This window comes from Ranitomeya variabilis, chromosome 3, assembly GCF_051348905.1.
Source record: "Ranitomeya variabilis isolate aRanVar5 chromosome 3, aRanVar5.hap1, whole genome shotgun sequence".
NCBI classification, from domain to species: domain Eukaryota; kingdom Metazoa; phylum Chordata; class Amphibia; order Anura; family Dendrobatidae; genus Ranitomeya; species Ranitomeya variabilis.
Genome location: NC_135234.1, coordinates 446,975,443 through 446,998,703, shown reverse-complemented (window position 1 = coordinate 446,998,703; position 23,261 = coordinate 446,975,443). Strand labels below are relative to the sequence as shown.

The 23,261-nt window shown below is 39.8% G+C and overlaps 1 protein-coding gene across 2 annotated transcripts in view; it reads right to left on the bottom strand.

Annotated features, from left to right (window-relative positions):
• ATP2A3 (ATPase sarcoplasmic/endoplasmic reticulum Ca2+ transporting 3) overlaps window positions 1–23,261 on the bottom strand; it is a 324,456-nt gene that overhangs the window by 29,527 nt on the left and 271,668 nt on the right. For both annotated transcript variants that reach the window (XM_077296494.1, XM_077296493.1), the window contains exons 18-20: window positions 20,148–20,281; window positions 13,834–13,951; window positions 13,542–13,659 (exon numbers count right to left, since the gene is read on the bottom strand). In XM_077296494.1, the coding sequence (XP_077152609.1) occupies window positions 13,542–13,659; window positions 13,834–13,951; window positions 20,148–20,281 (370 nt within the window). The remainder of the gene's footprint in view (window positions 1–13,541; window positions 13,660–13,833; window positions 13,952–20,147; window positions 20,282–23,261) is intronic.

The window sequence follows — 23,261 nt, the reverse complement described above, 5'->3', positions numbered from 1 at the left end:
ACCACGTAAAAAAATAAAGCCTCCAAAAAGGTGGACATCCCTTTAATAAGCAAAATAAGTTTTCTATTCAGTCCTACAATGGCATGGTTACATACATTGTCAGTATAACTTTGAAGTTCAATGTAGCCAGATGTTACGGATTTACTCAGCTTATATTATGTGGAATTGTAAGAGTGCTGTGGCAACACTAAAAATAGAGCTTGAAAGTATGAATTAATAGATATGTCAAAGAGGAACTGTGTAAAACAGCATCTGCACACTGAGATCGCTAGAAGTAATGTTAATATTTGGCTGGAGTGTTATAAATATAGCCACACTCCTGGTCTATGCATTAGTGCAAAAGCGTGAACAGTAATGCAAGTCTTGAAAGACCTGAAAGATGCTCAAGCAAGTTCCAACCAATAATCTTAATCTTACTGCATTTATCTTTTTTGCATTTTTCCTAGTGTTTTTTTGTCATGTTGGAAGGTGACGTTGCTTCTTAGCATATGAAAAGGTCACCTAGTTTTTCATCTGAGTTTAACGCTAAAAAACTCCAAGCTGTAACTTTATTATTATTATTTTTTTTTATTATTATTATAAGGCCATTTATTCCATGGTGCTTTACATGTGAGGAGGGGTATACATAATAAAAAACAAGTACAATAATCTTAATCAATACAAATCATGACTGGTACATAAGGAGAGAGGACCCTTCCCACGAGGGCTCACAATCTACAAGGGATGGGTGAGGATACAGTAGGTGAGGATAGAGCTGGTCGTGCAGCGGTTTGGTCAATCCGTGGTTACTGCAGGTTGTAGGCTTGTCGGAAGAGGTAGGTCTTCAGGTTCTTTTTGAAGGTTTCCACGGTAGGCAAGAGTCTGTGTTGTGGTAGAGAGTTCTAGAGTATGGGGGATGCACGGGAGAAATCTTGTATGCGATTGTGGGAAGAGGAGATAAGAGGGGAGTGTGGAAGGAGATCTGAATAAAGTCCAAAAACGGAGAAAAGCAAATTCGGCACTGCTGCACCACCGTGGTCTCTTGAACAAGTCTGCAGAGACCATTCACACACACTATATCAACACCACACACCCCAAGGAACAGGTGCTCAATCCTGTATGAATATAGAGTCCAATGGCATAGTAAAAGAAAAAAGGAAGGCACTCACCATTACCAAAAGTGGAAGTCTATTTCATGGATAAAAAAGCATAGGCTCGGGAGTAATTCAGAGAGTGTGTCCGCACTCTCTGCATTACTCCCGAGCCTATGCTTTTTCATCCATGAAATAAAGACTTCCACTTTTGGTAACAGCGAGTGCCTTCCTTTTTTCTTTTACTGTGCCATAGAAGGAGATCTTGTGATGATCGGAGGTTGGGTGCAGGTAAGTACCGGGTGACGAGGTCACAGATGTATGGAGGACAGATATTGCGCTGGCTTTGTTTGTCATGGTTAGGGTTTGGAACTGGAGTCATTGGGTAATGGGGAGCCAGTGCAGGGACTGACAGAGGGGGGAGGCTGGGGCAGGTGGATTAGTCGGGCAGCAGAGTTTAGAATAGATTGGAGGGGTGCGAGAGTGTTAGGGTATGTGCACACGTTGCGGATTTCTTGCAGAAAATTCCTGAAGAAAACCGGAAATTTTCTGCAAGAAATCCGCATTTTTTTTTTTGCGTTTTTTTTCCGTTTTTTTTCGCGTTTTTTTAGCATTCTGCAAGCGTAATTAGCTTGCAGAATGCTAAAGTTTTCCAAGCGATCTGTAGCATCGCTTGGAAAACTGACTGACAGGTTGGTCACACTTGTCAAACATAGCGTTTGACAAGTGTGACCAACTTTTTACTATAGATGCAGCTTATGCAGCATCTATAGTAAAAGATAGAATGTTTAAAAATAATAAAAAAAATGCTTATACTCACCCAGACATCTCCTCAGCGGCCGTCCGGCTCCTCTTCTAGCTGGTCTGTGCGCACAGGACCTCCCGTGACGTCACGGTCACGTGAGCGGTCACATGACCGCTCACGACCAATCACAGGACAGTGACGTCATTCGGCGAGGTCCTTCAGCGCACACCAGCTACAGGAACCGAACGGCAGCGTGCGAGGAGGCGGGAATACATCGAGGGTGAGTATAGGACTGTTTATTATTTTATTTCTTATTTTTTGACCACTTATATGGTGCCCAGTGCGTGGAGGAGAGTCTCCTCTCCTCCACCCTGGGTACCAACCGCATATAATCTGCTTACTTCCCGCATGGTGTGCACAGCCCCGTGCGGGAAGTAAGCAGATCAATGGACCCCTAGGTGTGCGGAATCCCTGCAATTCCGCATTTTTAATGAACATGTTGCTTTTTTTTCCGCTATGCGATTTTTTCGCGGAAAAAATCGCAACATTTGCACAAAAAATGCGGAATACCCTGTAAATAATAGGAGGCTTATGTAAGCGTTTTTTTTCGCGTTTTTATCACGTTTTTATAGCGAAAAAACGCGAAAAAAACGCTAACAATCCTGAACGTGTGCACTAGGGTGACCACAAAAAATCGATGTTGGAATTTTGTCCGTCTGGACCCCACAAAACGATTCCCCTTTCCGGATATTGAGATAGCCAAAATTTGAGCTCGATCAAACGACGTTAACCCGTGCCGCTCGTCGCTCAAAGTTTGAAAAAATCCGAATTTTTGCCCAAAAAGCTGACATATGAAGCCATAACTCCAGAATGGTATATAATAAAAACACGCTTAATATCTCAAAAGAAAGCTAATGTTGTTCTTCAAAATTTATATTTTATACATAATTGTTATTTTAAGTCAAACTGAGTTAAAACATCTTTTAGCCCCAAGAACGTGACCTGGTACCACTAGGAGCATACTTCGTATATTTTGTTATTAAGTGATACATTTTTTTTTTTTTGGTATATTTTTGAGTTTAAAGTAGAAATATAATAAAAAAACAAGTAATACTGATAAGTCTAATGACTTTTTTTATTTTAAAATATAAAAATGAGGTATTTAATACATATTTAAATAATATAATATATATATATATATAATATATATAATATATATAATATAATATATATAATATAATATAATATAATATATATATATATATATATATATATATATATATATATATATATATATATATATATATATATATATATATATATATATATATATATATATATATATATATATAATATAATATATACACATGCATTTCTGTCGGATAACTTAGCATGAGCAAGATGCAATTACTAAGCTGGAAAAAGTTCACGCCGCGTGGAGAAGTCTTCAAAAAGACCGGAAGAAAACATCGGAAACGGCCAAGAACAAATTTAAACAGTTTGTTGAAAGGTTGGATGATCTCTTTGATATTGCTCAACAAGATGCCTTGGCTCTGTTGAAATCGGAAGAAGATAAGGCGTTTCTCGTGAAACAGAGGCAGAAGGGCCGCCCAGGTTCCATGGCTGGAGTGGACATCAAGTTGTGTCAAGCTGAAGAAATCAAGGCCCAAAAGGAACTTGCAAAAATGAACCGACAAATCCAAGAAGAAACTTTTGATATTGGTGAGTTTATTTTATTATTATTATTCTAAAAAGTAGATAAACAAATAAGTAAATAGTTTCAATATAATTGAAAGAAAATTGTACAATGCACATGAAAGTATCATTTGGCATCTTTATGATTGAGTTTATATTCTTAAAATAATACCTATTGATAATTAGAAGTAGGTAATTTAGTACCTATGTATTATTACTATTCTGCTAAAACGACAAGTTTTTATAGTCTTTTTTTTCTCTTTCTTTTGTTACTTCTTAGAGACGGATGATGAAGACAAGCTCGAAGAAGGAAAAGAAGAAGAAGATACTGAAGAGGACAACATCTACCAGGAACTTGAGAGCTTGGAGGAAATGGACAACATCCCTGAAGAAGCTGCAGAAGATCCAGGACCATCTGAGAGCAAGAGGATGAAACTTTCATTTGCAAGGGGCGTTAAAGAGATTTTAAACATGAAATTATCCATTGTGTTAGATCAATGTAAGCTATCCGACAGAAATGCATGTGCATATATTATATATATATATATATATATATATATATATATATATATATATATATATATATACACATTATATATAATATATATATTATATTATATATATATATATATATATATATATATATATATATATATATATATATATATATATATATATAATATATTATATTATTTAAATATGTATTAAATACCTCATTTTTATATTTTAAAATAAAAAAAGTCATTAGACTTATCAGTATTACTTGTTTTTTTATTATATTTCTACTTTAAACTCAAAAATATACCAAAAAAAAAAAAAAATGTATCACTTAATAACAAAATATACGAAGTATGCTCCTAGTGGTACCAGGTCACGTTCTTGGGGCTAAAAGATGTTTTAACTCAGTTTGACTTAAAATAACAATTATGTATAAAATATAAATTTTGAAGAACAACATTAGCTTTCTTTTGAGATATTAAGCGTGTTTCTATTATTTACCATTCTGGAGTTATGGCTTCATATGTCAGCTTTTTGGGCAAAAAATCGGATTTTTTCAAACTTTGAGCGACGAGCGGCACGGGTTAACGTCGTTTGATCGAGCTCAAATTTTGGCTATCTCAATATCCGGAAAGGGGAATCGTTTTGTGGGGTCCAGACGGACAAGATTCCCACATTTTTTCAAACCCATATAAGATCTGGTCACCCTAGTGTGCACATGGCCTTAGAGGGGAGGCCACAGAGCAGGAGGTTACAGTAGTCAAGGCGGGAGATGATGAGGGCATGGACTAGGGTTTTTGCAGATTCTTGGTTTAGGAATGTATGGATCTGGGAAATATTTTTGAGTTGAAGTCGGCAGGAAGTGGAAAGGGCTTGGATGTGGTTTGAAGAAGAGATCGGTATCAAGTATTACTCTGAGGCAGTGAGCTTGTGGGACTGGGGAGAATGAGCAGCCATTTACTTTAATTGATAGGTCTGTTGGGGGGAGTCGAGTGAGATGGGGGAAAGATGATGAATTCTGTTTTGTCCATATTAAATTTTAGAAATTTAGCAGAGAAGGATGATATAGCAGACATTGTGGGATTCTCGTTAGTAGGGTGGTGAGATCTGGTCCAGAGATGTAGATCTGTGTGTCAGTGTCATCGGCATAGAGATGATACTGAAAGCCATGGGACTCCATGAGATGTCCGAGGCCAAATATATAGGAGAAGAGCAGAGGTCCTAGGAATGAACCTTGCGGGACTCCAACAGATAGGGGGCCAGGTGAGGAGGTGGTGTGCGAGTGGTAGATGCTGAATGTCCGGTCTGTTAGGCATGACGAAATCCAAGATAGGGACAAGTCAGTGATGCCAAGAGATGAGAGGGTCTGTAATAGTAAGGAATGGTCCACTGTGTCAAAGGCAGAGGACAGGTCTAGGAGGAGGAGAAGAGAGGTGGGAGGACAGTTCAAGATGGACATGTTGTTCCAGTAGTTTTGAGGCATAGGGAAGAAGTGATACGGGACGAAAAGCTAGATGCAAAGGATGATTCAAGAGAGGGCTTTTTGAGGATAGGTGTGATTGAGGCATGTTTAAAGCTTGGGGGGGAAACACCAGTTGTTAGTGATAGGTTGAAGAGATGGGTTAGGGTTGGGATGAAGACTGTGGTGAGGTTTGGGATAAAGTGGGATGGGATCAGGTCAAGTGCACAGGTGGAGAGATGTGATCTTGAGATTAGAGTGAGAATCATTCTAATGGTGGAGAAGTTAGTTTTGGAAGAGGAGTGCTGAGCAGTTAGGAGTAAGGGCTCTGGGAGTTGTCGACCAAAACTGTCTCTGATGTTATCAATCTTCTGCTTGAAAAATGAGGTAAAGTCTTTGGCCGAGATGAGTGGAGAGGGAGGGGGTGCTGGGGGACGGAGGAAAGAATTGAAAAATGTTGAATAACTGTTTAGGGTTGTGAGACAGGGAGAATATGAGAAATGAGAAGCAGGATTGTTTTGCTGCAACGAGTGTGGCCTTGAAAGTAGTGAGGGACTGTTTGAATGTGATGAAGCGCTCGTTGGAGTGGGATCTTTTCCATCTCCACTCAGCAACCCTGGTAGCCAGTCTCAGTTCTTTTGTCAGGCTGGTGTGTCAGTGCGGTCTGTTGATTTTGTGAGCTTTAGTATATGTGAGAGGGGCAACCGATTCCAGAGCTACAGCTATTGTGGTGTTATAAAAAGCCGCAGCGGCATCCACATTGTGTACAAAACATATGCAAACCGTGAAATGCAAACAGATTAATTCAACTTTAGTCTGACTTAATAATGACCTTGTGAAGGATACATGACCTGTAGGTCCTGTGACATGACGTCACTCACTCTGCATTGTGTTTTACTGCTGTAATATTAGTGACAAGGGAGCACGAGAGTGGTTGGTTGTTCACCGGGATGTAATGATCAAGATCACAGAGGGCGCGACTACAACTGTGGATGAAGGGAGCCCGCCAACACCTTTTTCAGCAAATGCACACTGATTTGAAATGTGCTGTGGAGCAGAGAGCCACTAGCTCAATGCCCCACATTATTTATATAAGCCACCAGCTTACCAGAGGCTGGCATCTAATTTGAACGTTGTGCCTATCGTCCTGTAATGACGTCCTCCATCCTGGCACTCTTCACATACACATTTAAAATAATAAAAAATTGCAATTTCTTTCACCTGTCCCCACTCCCACAACGAGCGGGGACTTCTTCAGTCACAGTCAGTAACACAGTGCTCTGAACACAAGCCTCAATGTATGACTTTACAAGCGCTCTTGCAACTAAACAACATGTTTCAAAATGCAATAATAATGTCATTCAATATGGCAAGAAGTACAAGAATACAATGGTTTCTCTTTATAAAATTTGGAAGAGCGTTATTATTACTATTAGTAATTAGTGATGAGCGAATATACTCGTTACTCGAGATTTTTCGAGCACGCTCGGGGGTCCTCCCGGGTATTTTTTAGTGCTCGGAGTTTTCGTTTTTCTTGCCGCAGCTGAATGATTTACATCTGTTAGCCAGCTTAAGTACATGTGGGGATTCCCTAGCAAACAGGCAACCCCCACATGTGCTTATGCTGGCTATCAGATGTAAATCATTCAGCTGCGGCAAGAAAAACGAAATCTCCAAGCACTAAAAAATACTCGGAGGACACCAGAGTGTGCTCGAGAAATCTTGAGTAATGAGTATATTCGCTCATCACTATTACTAATCCGAACACCCCCCTCCTCCTCACATAAAGGGGCCATGATTCCAACTGTCAGTTTTAGATATGGATTACTGAAGAGGAATTAATAGTTTTAGAAGTGGAACCAGTAGCATAGGTACCGGGGGGGGGGGCAGACTCACTCAGAGGGGCCCAGCTGGGGCGACCATCACTCTTACAAGTGGAGGGGCTACTGGGGGCCAGCATAAAAAGTGGAAGGGCTACTGGGGGCCAGCATAGGATGTTGTGTGTGGGAGAGCATCACATTCTGTATAGGGGAGCTGTGAGCCCATCACAATGCATTGGGGAACTGTGAGCCCATCATACTGTGCATAGGGGAGCTGTGGGCCCATCATACTATGTGTAGGGGAGCTGTACATGGGGGGGACTAGTGGGGCCATCATTCTGTGCCTAGAGAAGCTGTGGGCCCATCCTACTGTGCATAAGCGACCTTTGGGTGCATCATACTGTGTATAGGGGAGATGTACATGGGGGTACTCGTGTGCATAGGGGAGCTGTGGACCCATCAATACCGTGCATAGGGGAGATGTACATGGGGGTACTCGTGTGCATAGGGGAGCTGTGGACCCATCAATACCGTGCATAGGGGAGCTGTACATGGGGGTACTCGTGTGCATAGAGGAGTTGTGGGCCCATCATACTGTGCACGGGGAAGCTATGGGCCCTATAAATGACACCTCTCGTTTTCTAGGTCACTAATGAGGAGTGGATATCTGGACCCCTCCCAGTATCATTGATGTGTGGCACAGATGAGCTGACAAAGTCTCTGCATACCTCAGGTTAGATTATATTCATATTTTTTGGGACTAACCAACAAACAAATTAAATACCAAATGTATCTCTTTACTATGTGTGCAGGTTTATGTACTAAGCTGCAATCATTATTGAGTAGAAATAAGATATCCACTGTGTGTATTTATGAATAGAGTTCAGCAAATTTGCTCGGATTCCCTCTTATTCGGCAAGCTATAGTGCTTACCAAATAAGCTGCAAAAGGAACCCGGCTTCCTGGATCGCTCTGGCTGATCAGCTGTTCGGCTCCGCAGCTGCATGTGTCGCGGCTGTGTGACAGTCACAACACATGCATGGATAGCCTGTGTGTTGGGCTCTCCATGCATGTGTCATGACTGTCACACAGCCGCGAAACATGCAGCTGTGGAGCCGAACAGATCAGCCGGCGCGATCCAGGAAGCCGGGTTCCCTCTGCAGCTTATTCAGTAAGTGCTATAGCTTGCCAAATAAGTAGGGACCTGAACAAATTCCCTCAACTTTATTTATGGGTAATGCAATGGGACAGTCCTGTTTCAAAGTTACAATGACTTTACTGACATCTATAGGCAAAAGTGAGAATAAGTGCTCCCTTTCATTGCTATAAAAGCTTCATGGAAATGTAACTATGTGTCAAGAATAAGTATTATGTGAATTATTATCAATATAGAAAAACCTGGAACTACTCTGGACCGTTGTGGGATAAATCACTATCCTTAGAAAAACAACAAGAGACAAACACACACAATGAATTATCCTATACTATTAAAGTACAAAAATAAATTTTTATTAAATATATTCAAGGTACAAGGGCATGGGGGCAGGATAAGACATGCACATACAGGCATAAGGGTGCACATGATATAACAGTGTACATCATTAGGTCATGAGTAACTATGGTTATAATCACTATATAAACCATCATCATTGCACTCTCCCAAATGGCCTAACACAAATAGTTAACAACAACACTTCTGTAGGTCAAGTTATAGTACTTATAGTATATCATCGAGTATTTGTTACCTGGTAGGGTGACCTGGGAAATACAGCAAGTGCGCCCTCCCCGACGCGCGTTTCGGCCAAAGAAGCCTTTGTCAAAGGGCCCCTTTCATTGCTGCTTAACATGTTAATGAGTAAATTGCCTCTTCAGAGAGGAAGAGGACTAGAACTCTGCAGCAGTTTAAAACACGTGCTGGACGTAGCAGTAGATATACATACACTACCGCAGTGTGGTATATAACATTTCATAAATAGTAGGTGATATACATCTGCAAAGAGGATGAATGGCAGACCATTCAGAGAGATTGTGAGGACCAAAAGAAGGAAGCCGAGCATGTGGTCAGGGAAGAAAATAGGACCAGTTATATAAAGATAAAATACCTTTATTGGGACAAGAATTGGTAAGTGGTAACACCACAACAGAAGGGTGCCCGCACAATTAATAAAAAATAGTTAACGTAATTAGACACAGTAAAATTTATAAAAGTAAAAACCAGAGAACACTGGGTAAGGTATATACCATATACATATACGGTATGTAGATACTGTATATGTGCAATATTATATTATGCCATTGTATATATGCCACTTCATATCAAAGTATATTATGGTATCCCACAAAAAAAGGTATGATATAATATAAAGCTCAGGGGCCAAGGCACACTAACCAGGAACAGTAAGGGTAAGTATAAGTCTCAAATGAGTATTAAATATAAGTTTTCCTGAACGGGGGCATCCAAGCACAAGACCAATGAGCTGTGGGAAGGTACTGGGTAAAGAGGAGTTCGGTCACAGCAAGATCGTGGGAGAGGTAAAAGAGGAAAATGGGATTACCTGGTGGGTGGTAGGTAGATGCTGGTGCAGCACACGCCCCGACGTGCCACCTGTTGGAAGCAGCAATCCTACAAGTCACTATCGACCCCTTAACGAGACTTCGTTATAAAAGCCAAAATTAGAATCTCAATTTGCAGACATGGTACTTTGGGGTATTGCCTCTCGTCAGTGCAAAGTATGAGATCGGATTTGAATAGGTGAGACTGAGGCTATGGACAGAGGTCTAAGGGGTAAGGCTTCTCCTTGTGGAGAGTGACACACCTGCCCTGGCATGCCACTGTAAGGAGGCTTATTCGCCGTGCGATACTCCTCTCTGAAATTAAATATGCAAATTGCTTCTTCAGAGATTCAGAGACTAGAGCTCTATAGTGCCACCTGTTAATGAAAATCCACCCCAAAAGGTAGCAGTAAGGACTGATGCTGCCAACCAGCACACACCTATCTAGTCATGCCTGCAGAAAAGCAGCATTGCATATGACGGTGAAAATAACCTTGATGTCTCCTTCAAATATTAAACTTTTAAGTGTAGTAGTTGCTATATTTTACAACCACAATCAAAATTATTCAATCCTAATTGTAAATAAGGTTTAATAGCAAAATTTACTAACTTTTTGCGGTTTGCAATAAACCAATGAAGCAAGAAGAGTTTAAAATACCTGAACACAACTAATACGACAAGTGGTTTCTCCAAATTGTGTAAAAAAAACCCAAAAAACTTATTTTACCGACTACTGCAGTCTCAGATTTAACCCCATCATGACAAGCATCTTTAGTACTTTGCACTCAGCTAAGTACTAAACAACCATTGGCCATTATGACCTGCTGCACAAAAGTAATGTATAGCCAGACTCCAGCTTCTAGCAGTGTTCCTGAGGAATCCTAGCTCACTTTTAAGGGCAACAGTCTTCAGTCCACTAATATTCTTGGGTTTTCAAATACAGTAAAAAAAAAAAAAAAATCTAGAGAAGAGACCATTGCCTAAAACCTTCAAGAAAAGAATTAAAAAAAAAGAAAAGATTACAGTGACGCAAAAAGCTCCTAGAATTACAGTTAGAAGCATAGTTCCAAAGATCAAAGATAAAACAACATTGGCTTCTAGAAATGAACGAGTTTGAGTGGAATTGAATTCTACTCAAATATACAAAAAAAATCTGCATTTTTGACAATGCAAATCTTTGTAAATTCGCTTCACACAGATTCAGCAAAATTGAGTCTGGCAAGTTGGAATTTTGCAATACCGTAGTTGCCTGGCAAAAGTAAAAAAACAAACAAAACACAATACTTAACTTACTGCTCACCATGCGCCATACAATCCTCAGTGCAGTCTCTTTTTTCCCACCATTACAAGTTGAGTGCCAAAGTTCATTTTATATACAGTCTTCGGTTTGGGAACCCTCTTTGTGCACCTTCACAGCTGTGCCACGTTACACTACATTATCTTTTTTCCCACCAGCCTGTTCACTCTACGCTAGGATTTCTGCTTGCAACCAGGCGTTGCAGATAACTACATGTCACGTGCAGTGATGCCAAGGACATGTGACACGCCATGATCTCTGAGCTCTGGTCACAGCCGGAAGTCGCTTCTTAGATTGAACAGGCTGGGAGATGTGGAGCCAGAAAGAAGTGGACTGGACGCTGGGCGGAGTTGAGCATGTCTTTCGCCTGTCATAGCTCTGGCCTGTCCCCTCTAAACTCGAACTTCCGACTGTAACTCAGGGATACACGTCCATGATGTTATGATGTATTATATGCATTGGCCATGGAGACCTGGTTGTGGCTGGAAGTCTAGCCCTAGAATGAACATGCTGGGGGCCAGACAGGTAATTGGTGATAGGAGTTTAAGTTTGTGTTGTTTGCTATTTTATATCTTAAGTTTATTATTCTTTCACATCTAAAAGAGACACCACTGCATAATAAGGGACATTCAATTTGCAGGGAATAACTTTGCTGTGAATCGAATTTACATGCAATTTGAAAATTCAAATTTTGTCATATCTGTTCAGTTCTGCTGGCTTCACCACCTGGACGTGGCAGGAAGAGGAAGTAGAATCACTAGGTCCTACTAGAATGCTCAGCAGTTAGTAAAAAAAACCCCTAGATTGACTGCAAAAGACCTGCAGCAAGATTTAGTAGTAGCAGGCACTGATGTTTCAATTTGCACAGTGAGTGCTTGTTCTCACTTGTGATGCAATTCGGACGAGTGCTCTCTGATAAAAAAAAAAAAAAAAAAAAAAAATCAGATTGCACTCAGTCAAATGTTAACCAATGGGGCAGCTTACATCTGTGATTCTTTTCTCATGTCGAATCGGCATTCGAAAACAATTGAAGCATGATGCGTTTGCATCCGTGATTCAGATCGCACTAACCCATATAAGTCTTAGATATCACCCGAGTGCAGTGCGATTCCCTCGTATGCCGGTAATGGAGATGGAGAAATTACTTTCTCCATATCCTCCGCAGCTGTGCTATGACCCTCATGTGAAAAGGATGGGAGCACAGGGCACTGACACTTGGCTCATGGTCGCAGCAGAGCTGGAGCAGAAAAACATTATATGCTGAATGTCTCAGTGTCCAAAGTCCAAAACATAAACCCCTACTGACCCAAAAGCAAATGGATTGAAATCAAGTATCAAGAAGTCCAAGAGGAAATCATCATGGCCTATGTAAGAAAGCTGAAGTTTGGGCATCATTGCACCTTCCAACAGTGCAATGATCTTAAAGGGAATCTGTCACCCCACTTTTCGCCTATAAACTGCGGCCACTGCCATCAGGGGCTTATCTACAGCATTCTGTAATGCTGTAGATAAGCCCCCAATGTAACCTGAAAGATAAGAAAAACAAGTTATATTGTACTCACCCGGGGGCGGTCCCGGTGCGGTCCGGTCCGATGGGCGTTGAGGTCCGGGTCCAGTGCCTCCCATCTTCATACGATGACGTCCTCTTCTTTACTTCCTGTTGCGGCTCCTACGCAGGCGTACTTTTTCTGCCCTGTTGAGGGCAAAGCAAAGTACTGCAGTGCACAGGCGCCGGGAAAGGTCAGAGAGGCCCAGCGCCTGCGCACTGCAGTACTTTATGCTGCCCTCAACAGGGCACATAAAGTACGCCTACGCAGGAGCCGCGACAGGAAGCAAAGAAGAGGACGTCATCGCATGAAGATGGGAGGCACTGGACCTGGACCACGACCGCCCCTGGGTGAGTATAAACTAACTTGTTTTTCTTATCTTTCAGGTTACATTGGGGGCTTACCTACAGCATTACAGAATGCTGTAGATAAGCCCCTGATGCCGGTGGCCGCAGTTTATAGGGCCAAAATGAGGTGACAGATTTCCTTTAAGCATAGGTTAATTTCACCCAAGGTTTCGATTCAGAAGTCCTGAAAGATTCTGGAGTAGCCAACAGTTGACTGACCAAGTCCCAACATTTTTTTTTTTATTGGATTCAATAAGGCCCTTGCAGTACGCAAAGCAGACCACTTCATATACATATCGATTATCTTTCTTATGTGTGAACTACTGGTCACTGATAAGGAGTACACTTTTAAGGCATTGTTAAGAAGAATCACTACTTTGTCAAGTTTCTGTATTCATTAAGTTCAAGCATACATTTTCCCAACTTAGCTCAACGTTCATTGAAACCTGTAAATAGAAAGATATAATTTATACCAGGACTTACGCTTTAAGACCCATATGAAGCACTTACCATCCAAGTGATGCCGAGAGATATATTTGAGTCCTTCATCTAGCAGAATCACCGGCAATGAGATCTTCATAACTACCAACCACTGAGTGCAGCTCAGAGGAGTTACTTGAAAAATTAGCTTCAAATATAAAACAAACATTTTAAATATAATACCAAAGGAAAAATGGCGTACTGCAAATAAACAGGCAATGTTCCAGAAGTAGCTTCTATTGGCTTAAATTTACAAAAATCTCCAGCGATGTATAAGAATTTTACCATAAATTGAACATTTCTAAGATATTTCTGTACTTACCGGCATCGGCTTCACGTACAGTATAAGGAAATGTAGAGCCATGGACATTACTATGGCGCAGAGAAGCCAGATGTTGAGCCAAGGTGGCATTCTTAATAATGACTGATTTTCAGACAAGCTGTAAATATGAAAAAGACATCACAAAATGTGAAAAAAAACACAATACAAAGTAGAAAATACAAAGAATTGCACATAAATAAAAAAAACAAGTAGGCTTCCAAAACAACCTGGGGTTCTAAAATACATAGTATCATCCATTTAGTAAACATTATTTAGTTCACAAACATGATGAAAGAACAAATGAGCCATATTTTTGGGGGGCGTCAAAGGATTAATCTTGAAATCACACAAAAAAATTGCAAAAACAAGAACTTTACACTCTGCTTGCTATTAAAAATCCTGTCAGTTCTTTAGAATGGGGAGATTTTTATGTTATTGTTTTTCAGGTTTCGGCCACCACTACAATCTAGCATTTATGGACCAGCATGCACAGTGCTTACGAGTTTTTTTATTTTTTTTTATAAAACCTCTAAAGCTGGCCGGCATCACTAGAGCACTTGATCTGCTAGCTTTAGTGGCATCACCAATGCTGCAGAAGAAAAACTGTCTCTACTTGTAGCATTGGAGAGCGCACAGTTTGGGCAGGAGCACAACCACATCACTGGTCCAAACTGTCAAGTTTTCAGGTGGACAGTACACTGTACCCCGGCAAGCAGGGAGCCAGGATTCAGGGAAGCAGTGAGCTCCTGAATATGCGAGTCTAAGGGTTAAAGTCCCTCCTTGTGGAGAGTACTAAGATGGCATAAGGTGACTTATAGGCCATTCAATTCTCCAATGGGAAATTAAATATGCTAAATAATCCCTTCAGAAAGGAAGAGGGCTACAACTCTAGTGATACTTACTGGAAGCAGGAATCCTAAAAGTGAGTCCATATCAACCTTTAAAGAAACTTGTTACATGAATTAGGATAAAAACTAAAACAGGCATTCTATTTGCCCTTCATGAGCAAACCCTTTAAAACATAAAAAATATAATTTTTCACAAATTAGGTGGCTATTCTCTTGAGCTGCTGAACAAAATTTAGAGATATGCTTTATGGCAGCTACATGGGCCATAGAAGCAATAAGCTGGTGATGATCATTGACTTCTATGGGATAGTTTTGTACACATGCTCTTTAATCTGTCCAAAGATCATTGGACAGTGGGTAAAGGGGATGAGCGGAGTCTATCACCTACTGTAAATGAGGTCATCCTGTGTAGTCTGCTGCCATCTATATAACGGAGATGCTACCTTTCATTACAATGCTGCCTTCAATGATAATGAGATGACTGATGAAATGCCATTGTTACAGAACAACCTACTATAAGGCTTTAATTATAGTAACATGGAATATTTAAAAAAATAAAAAAATAGGCGAATCACCAAAAATTCTTTAAAAAGGTTTAGCATGAAACTTGAATTCAATCAATAAGTCATTTGTTGATGAAACATTCCCTTTAAGACATGCAACATAACATTTTTATTTACGTAAACCTTAAATATGGTACCTTTAAGAAATTTTGGTTGTGACCTTTGCGCGGTCACACAGTTTTGACATAGCTTTTTTTAGTCATTTTTCCTATATAAAAGGCTATGAAATAAAACATCAGGAAAGAAAAAAAAATGTCATACTTCGAGCATGCTGAATTACAAAAACCCTGTAAACACACAAACACAAAGCTACAAAATAATGTTGGTATTGTGTTACATCATTCCTTATTGACTGCCAGTTAATATCTACTACAAAAAAGACCACAAAAAGCTTGATAAAAGGATGCAAAAAGAAAAGATTGTTTCTAAAACACTGGAGAAAAAGCAATGGTGAACTAGGGCCAGTTTTCTGAGTAATATGCCCCTGGTTATTGGCTCTAATATTTGCCCCATACTCTCTATATGTGTTGCGGCGTTTTTAAGTTGCATCTCTTAAAGGGAACCTGTCACCCCGTTTTTTCAATGAGCTAAAAATAGCTTTAAATAGGGCCTGAGCTGTGCTTTATAACTGTCTTTATTGTCCCCTGATTCCCCACCTTTGCTGCCAAAATACCTTAGTAAAGTCACCGTTTTCGCCTGCCAATCACGGCGGTCTGGTCAAATGGGCGTTGTGAATTCGCTGTTTCTCCCCCACCTCTTGCTTTTCCCTAAGTAATTTCTTCCCGACGTTTGTGTAGTGTTTCGCGCCTGCGCAGTTAAGTCTAATGTCGCGCCTGCGCATTATGCTTTGCCCAACTGTGGGCATAACATACAGCTTGTCTCTGCGCATGCGCGGCTCTTCTCTGTAACCTGTGTGCCCCGGAAGTCTGGCTATGCAAATGGTGTTGTCCTGGATGCCGGTAAAATTTCCCCATCCAGAACTTCTTGCGTAAGTTGCTTATCTACAAAACTTACGCAAGAAGTTCTGGATGGGGAAATTTTACCGGCATCCAGGACAACACCATTTGCATAGCCAGACTTCCGGGGCACACAGGTTACAGAGAAGAGCCGCGCATGCGCAGAGACGAGCTGTATGCTATGCCCACAGTTGGGCAAAGCATAATGCGCAGGCGCGACATTAGACTTTACTGCGCAGGCGCGAAACACTAAGCAAACGCCGGGAAGAAATTACTTAGGGAAAAGCAAGAGGTGGGGGAGAAACAGCGAATTCACAACGCCCATTTGAGCAGACCGCCATGATTTACAGGCGAAAACGGCGACTTTACTAAGGTATTTTGGAAGCAAAGGTGGGGAATCAGGGGACAATAAAGACAGTTATAAAGCACAGCTCAGGCCCTATTTAAAGCTATTTTTAGCGCATATTGAAAAAACGGGTGACAGGTTCCCTTTAAGTCTTTTTTTTTTTTTTTCCTTCGACACTTGCTTAGCCAGATGTTTAAGACAGTCCCAAAATGAAACTTTCTCCAAATGTTGCATTTTTTTTTAGCACAACGCACTAAAGTAACCCCCCTCTACAAGATTTCTGAAGGGGTTTTCAACTTGGCACATTTTGGGTACATTTTGTCTAACCAACAAGTTGGGTTTCTATGGAGAGTTGAGTGCAAATCTGGATGTTGATAATGCGGTTGAGGTGATTTATCTGGACTTTGCAAAGGGATTTGATACTGTGCCACATAACAGCCTTATACTGAAGCTACAGAAGCAGGGACTGGGGGAAACTACAGTATATGCAGATGGGTAAGGAATTGGCTAAATGACAGGAAACAAAGTTGTCAAACGATACGTTCTCTAAATGGGAAATAGTCAGCAGTGGGGACCGCAGGGATTTGTGCTAGGACCGATTCTTATTAACCTCTTTATTAATGACCTTGTGGATGGGATTGAGAGTAAAGTGTCAGTCTTTGCTGACGACACCAAACTAAGTAGGATATTAATTTCTGACTGACTTGAGTATTCTCCTTACAAGTAAGCTGAGCGGAGCAGCACTCAATGTCAAGCAGCAGTCGCAAAAGCAAATAAGATTTCAGGGTGTTTAAAAAGATAAAATACTGTGATCCCAACATATTGTTACTGCTTTAAAAATCACTGGTGAGGCCACATCTAGGAATACGGGATCCAGTTTTGGGCTCCATATTTTAAAAAAGATATTCAGAAATTGTAATAAGTTCAAAGGCGGGCAACTAGATTATTAAAAGGAATGGAAGGCCTCTCATATGAGGAGAGGTTGGAAAAGCTGGGCTTGTTTAGCTTAGAAAAAAGATGCCTCAGTGGAGATCTCATTTACATGTGTAAATATATGTGTAGTCACTAAAAAGGACTTGTACATGACTTATTCCTTCCAAAGACCATACTAAGGACCATGGGGCACTCATTACGGGAGGAAGAAAGGTGATTAAGTTAAGTAGGGAAGGGTTCTTTAGTTTGAGAACTCAGACTGTAGAAAGCCCTACCACCACAAGAGGTAGTAACGGTAGACTCTATAACAGCTTTTAGGAAAGGGCTGGATTATTTCCTCAATACACAACATTATGGATTATAGTTAAATTACTGATAAACTGTACAATTGGTGGATAAAGGTCCATCAAGTTCAACCTAGGTCTTTCAATCTATGTAAATACAATAACGCAAAAAAAATTAAAAGTGATTTCAGTAAATCGCAAATCGAGCCCTGAGTGCGAAGGCACTCTCAAAGATCTGGTTCTACAATAAACAATGGTGGTAAATCACTAGCATATGCTTCTCATGTTCTATCGCTACAGTCCAACTGCGGTGATCCCTGCTGATTGCTTGAGTTAAGTGCCAACATTGCGAGGTAAGTGCTGAGCCAGTTCATCTTCTGTCAGCAACGCTGTGCTATCATCAGGAGGTCACGTAGATGACCATTGACTATAAATGGAAAACCTGATCTGAGAATTTGCTGCCAGTCTCCCTGCAAATTCCTATGAGTTCTAGCAGCAGGACACTTTGTGATTACCTTCTCATCAGGGGATCATTTAATGGAAAGAATTGGAAGGATTACATCTATTTGTGATTTTCTTAATATAAAACTAGTGTGCAAATCAAAAAAAAAAAATCTTTGATTAATAACATTTATAACTTTGGTTTATACAGATTGCCCGAGCATGCATATATATTACTAGATGGAGGCCTGATTCTAACGCATCGGGTATTCTAGAATATGTACCGTATGTATATGTATGTATGTGTGTGTGTGTGTGTGTGTGTGTGTGTGTGTGTGTGTGTGTGTGTGTGTGTGTGTGTGTGTGTGTGTATGTGTGTATATATATATATATATATATATATATATATATATATATATATATATATATATATATATATATATATATATCAGCCACATAGGATATAGCAGAAGCCACGTAACACAGACAGCCACGTAGTATATAGCACAGCCATGTAGTCTATAACACTGCCCACGTAGTATATAACACTGCCCACGTAGTATATAACACTGCCCACGTAGTATATAACACTGCCCACGTAGTATATAACACTGCCCACGTAGTATATAGCACAGCCATGTAGTATATAACACTGCCCACGTAGTATATAACACTGCTCACGTAGTATATAACACTGCCCACGTAGTATATAACACTGCTCACGTAGTATATAACACTGCCCACGTAGTATATAACACTGCCCACGTAGTATATAACACTGCCCACGTAGTATATAACACTGCTCACGTAGTATATAACACTGCCCACGTAGTATATAACACTGCCCACGTAGTATATAACACTGCCCACGTAGTATATTGCCCAGCCACATTGTATATAACACTGCCCACGTTGTATATAGCTTGGTTCCCCATCTCCGTTATTTACTTAAAATAATATTTTTTAAATGTCAAATCTAATTGTGTATATTTTGAGTTGTTTGGTTATCATTCTCATTCTCATTTTAAGGATGAAAAACAATTGAGATGGGAAAATTTACGCTTTTCATTAAGTTGAAAAGTAATTCAGCACACTAATAGCTGCCAATAATTATGCACACAAAGATTCTCCTAAGACAGACAAAACCTCAATTTTACTTCATTAAATATTCAGGTTCATTAATATTTTTGCTTGACCGACAGCATGGCAGCTGTTAAATAATAAAATCATCAAAAATAAAAAGTGCCTAAACATTGTGCATACCGTATAGGCCAAATCTGCCTGCAACTGCAGCGACTGGAGCAAGCTCCGATTGCTACAATTTGACATTTTAAGTGCTACTGTCAATCTCTGACAGTGGCATTTAAATGATGAGTTATCGTGGCAACTTGGTGCCTGTTGAAGGTCGCCATAACTGCCATATGGCTCAGTCTGTGAAGTTCAGCCACAGGAAGACCGTGATAGGAAAACCACTATTTCACTGTATATGGCAATAGTGTATTTTTTTTTCTTCAAATACAAAATTTTAGAAGTTCCTTTCACCACTAAAATAATGAAAAAAACTGGACAGGTTTGGTATCGTCGTAACATTACTGACAGAGTCATGTAGCTAGGTCATTTTTACCAAAAAAACTAAAAATTCCCAGATCTTTAAGGGGTTAAAAGAGCATGATCTGGGAATTAAAACAGCACTAACACACACTGTTAGGTAGAAAAAGAAGCAAACTAAGGTAATAATGGCAATGTAGATTACACAAATTCATAACTTTGAAATACTTTAAGGATGAATAAATAAAATTAAAAGTTTTATTACTCTCTAATTAATTCCCTCTATGGGAACATTAAGTTCTATAAAGTTTACTTTCAGTTCAAAATTGCAGAAAGATCTTTAAAAATACAAAAACTAGAGAAACACATTATCTCTACCTTTTAAGTCTACCTACCTGTTGAGCGCATTGCACATCTCAATTGTTACTAGCACTGAAAGAGCCATTGTTGTGGGATAGCGGGACTCAAACACTTCACAGTCAATGTCTTCAAACAAAGCATTGTCAGGTGTACATTTCATAAAATGTCTCTGTAACAAAGTAACATAATTAAGAAAAAGGTACGGTAGTTTTATAAGTTCGTAAAACTGGTTTATGTCATTTCTGGTTTATGAAAAATTATAGTTTTGCATCAAAATCATATTAAAATAGACACATTACTATGCAGTATTGGAATTTTAATATGATCTGGGAATATGGTTATGTAGCAAACATCATAAGACATTGATTTATATTAGTAAATTAGTTAAACAGCATAATAACTCAAACATTAGTTCTGCTTCATTAAAGGCATATAGTCGGTAATATATTTTCTAACACATTATTAAAAGGTTCTGATACAAAACAGGCCGATGAGACAAAACACTGGCCTCAGCATGGTGCACCACAACAGTTGAATCCAAATGATGAATTATAAGTTGAATTCTTTCGCTTTTTTTCTACCATTCACCCTACATCCTTTAGCTTAATTTTGACCAATCCCGAAAAACACCATACATCAAGATGTCATTTATGTGTGTGCTGGTGTAGTGAGCGGGAGGGTATTATTCCATGTTCTTATATTTCTTACCTACCATTGCCTACCATTAGTTGCCAATACTGTTAACTAGGTACCCTTTGTTATATATGTACTGTTACTATTTACTTATAAAAAAAGGGGAACACATTTGATATCACCGCATCCGGAACGAACCGACCTATAAAACTCTCCCACTAGTTAACCCCTTTAGTTAGCGCCACAAAAAAAAACAACAAAAACACGAGTCAAAAAACTATGCTTTAAAAAAAAGTGGAATAAAATGCAATCAAAAAGATGTAAGCAAAAATGATATTGCTGAAAACGTCATCTATTCCCACAAAAGACAAACTGCCATATAGCTCCAATAGCGGAAAAAGTTATAGTGATGCAAAAAGTATTAATTATTTTTTCTGTAAAATAGTTTTTATTGTATAAAAGCTCCAAAACATAAAAAAATAAATAAATGTGGTATTGCTGCAACCATACTGACCCACAGAATCAAGCTGCCTTATCAATTTTACCACACGCGGAAAGACAAAAAAACAAAAAATTCCTGAATTGCTGGCTTTTGTTCACTTTACCTCCCAAAAATCAGAATAGAAAGCGATCAAAAGATCGCATGTGTCCGGAAATGGTACCAATAAAAACGTCAACTCGTACCGCAAAAAAATCCATCACATGACTGTCATCCGAACTATGGAAAAATTACAGCTTTCAAAATATGGTGATGCAAACACTAGTTTTTGCAAAAAAAAAAAAATTAAAAAAGTGTCTTTTAGTATGCGACAGCAGCCAAACATAAAAACCCAACATAAATCTGGTGTGGCTGTAATCGCACCCAAAGTATAAAGTTGTCTAATCACTTATACCGCACCTGATGTATAAAGTGGTCTAACAACTTATACTGCTCGAGGAACGGCATAAAAAACAAATAAAATTAACTCTTCACCTACTGTTATTTGGTCTTTCTGCATCCCAAAGATTACAGTAAGACTCGGCTCACATTTATCTTGCGCTGGGAGCTTGCACTGGGGTTTCCATGTAAATCTCTGAAATATGTGATTAAGACGGAACTCCAGGCTGAAGATTCCCTATAATGAGGCAGATGGGGACACTGTGTACACTGTCTGGCCTGTGATCTGGTGTTGACAGTCTTTTTTAGGAGTGCGCAAAAACGTGGTGCACCACAGTGCACCTCTGAACAGAGGCCACAAGGAATCCACAGTAAGGCCGGGGGTCACACTTGCGAGTGCAATGCGAGAAACTCGCACGAGTCTCTCGCATCAATACCAGTCACTGCCACCGGCACTCGAGACCAGAGCGTTCAGCTGCATACAAATACATGCAGCCGCACGCTATGGTCCAGAGTGCCGGGTATTGATGCGAGAGACTAGTGCGAGTTTCTCGCATTGCACACACACGTGTGACACCGGCCTAACTCTGCTGTCTCATTATAGTGAATGGATCCCTCGGGGGTTTCATCTGAATCACGTCACCCAGAGATTTAGATGGAAACCCCAAAGTAAGTGCTCAGCAGAGAGCGCCTAGATAAATAGTACTCCATCCCTCTAGAGTCTCACCGTTTGACTAAGCAGTAGTACTGTATAGCCATATATAGGGTATTTCTACATTTAGGAGAAATTGTTGGACAAATTTTGGTGCCATTTTTACCTATTGCCCAGTGTAAAAAAAGTAAAACCTGGAAATAAAACATTTTGGTAGTAAAAAATAATGACCCATCTGTAATGTCAATATGATCACTGCACCCCTAGATACATTAATTGAGAGGTGTAGTTTGTAAAATAGTGTATCTTATGGTTGGTTCTACTGTTCTGGCACCTCAGGGTCTTTTGTCAATGTGACATGGCACCCTCAAAACTGTTGAGCAAAATCTGAACTCCAATATGGTGCTTCTTCCCTTCTGAGCTTTGTACTATGCCTTAAAAGTAGTTTTCAACCATATATGGGGTATCAGCATACTCGGGAGAAATCGCACAACAAACTTTTTGGTCCATTTTCTCTTGTTACCCTTGTGAAAATAAAAAAAATTGGGGGCTAAAATAACATTTTTGTTGGAAAAAAATATGCTTTTTTTTAATTTCACAGCTCTATGTTATGTTATAAACCTCTGTGAAGGACCTGGGGGTTAAAGTGCTCAGCACACATCTAGATAATTTCCCTGAGGGGTCTAGTTTCCAAAATGGTGTCACTTTGGGGGAGGGGTTCCACTGTTTAGGCACATCAGGGGCTCTCCAAATGCAACATGACGTCTGCTACTTATCCCAGCAAATTTTGTATTTAAAAAGTCAAATGGTGCTCTTTCCCTTTCCAGCCGTGCCATGCGCCAAAACAGTGTTCCTCCACATATAGTGTATAGGCATGCTCAGGAGAAATTGCACAACAAATTTTGTTGTTTATTTTTTCCTGTTATCATTGCAAAAATAAAAAATGTGGGTCTTTTTTTGTGAAAAAGTTAAATGTTCATTTTTTCC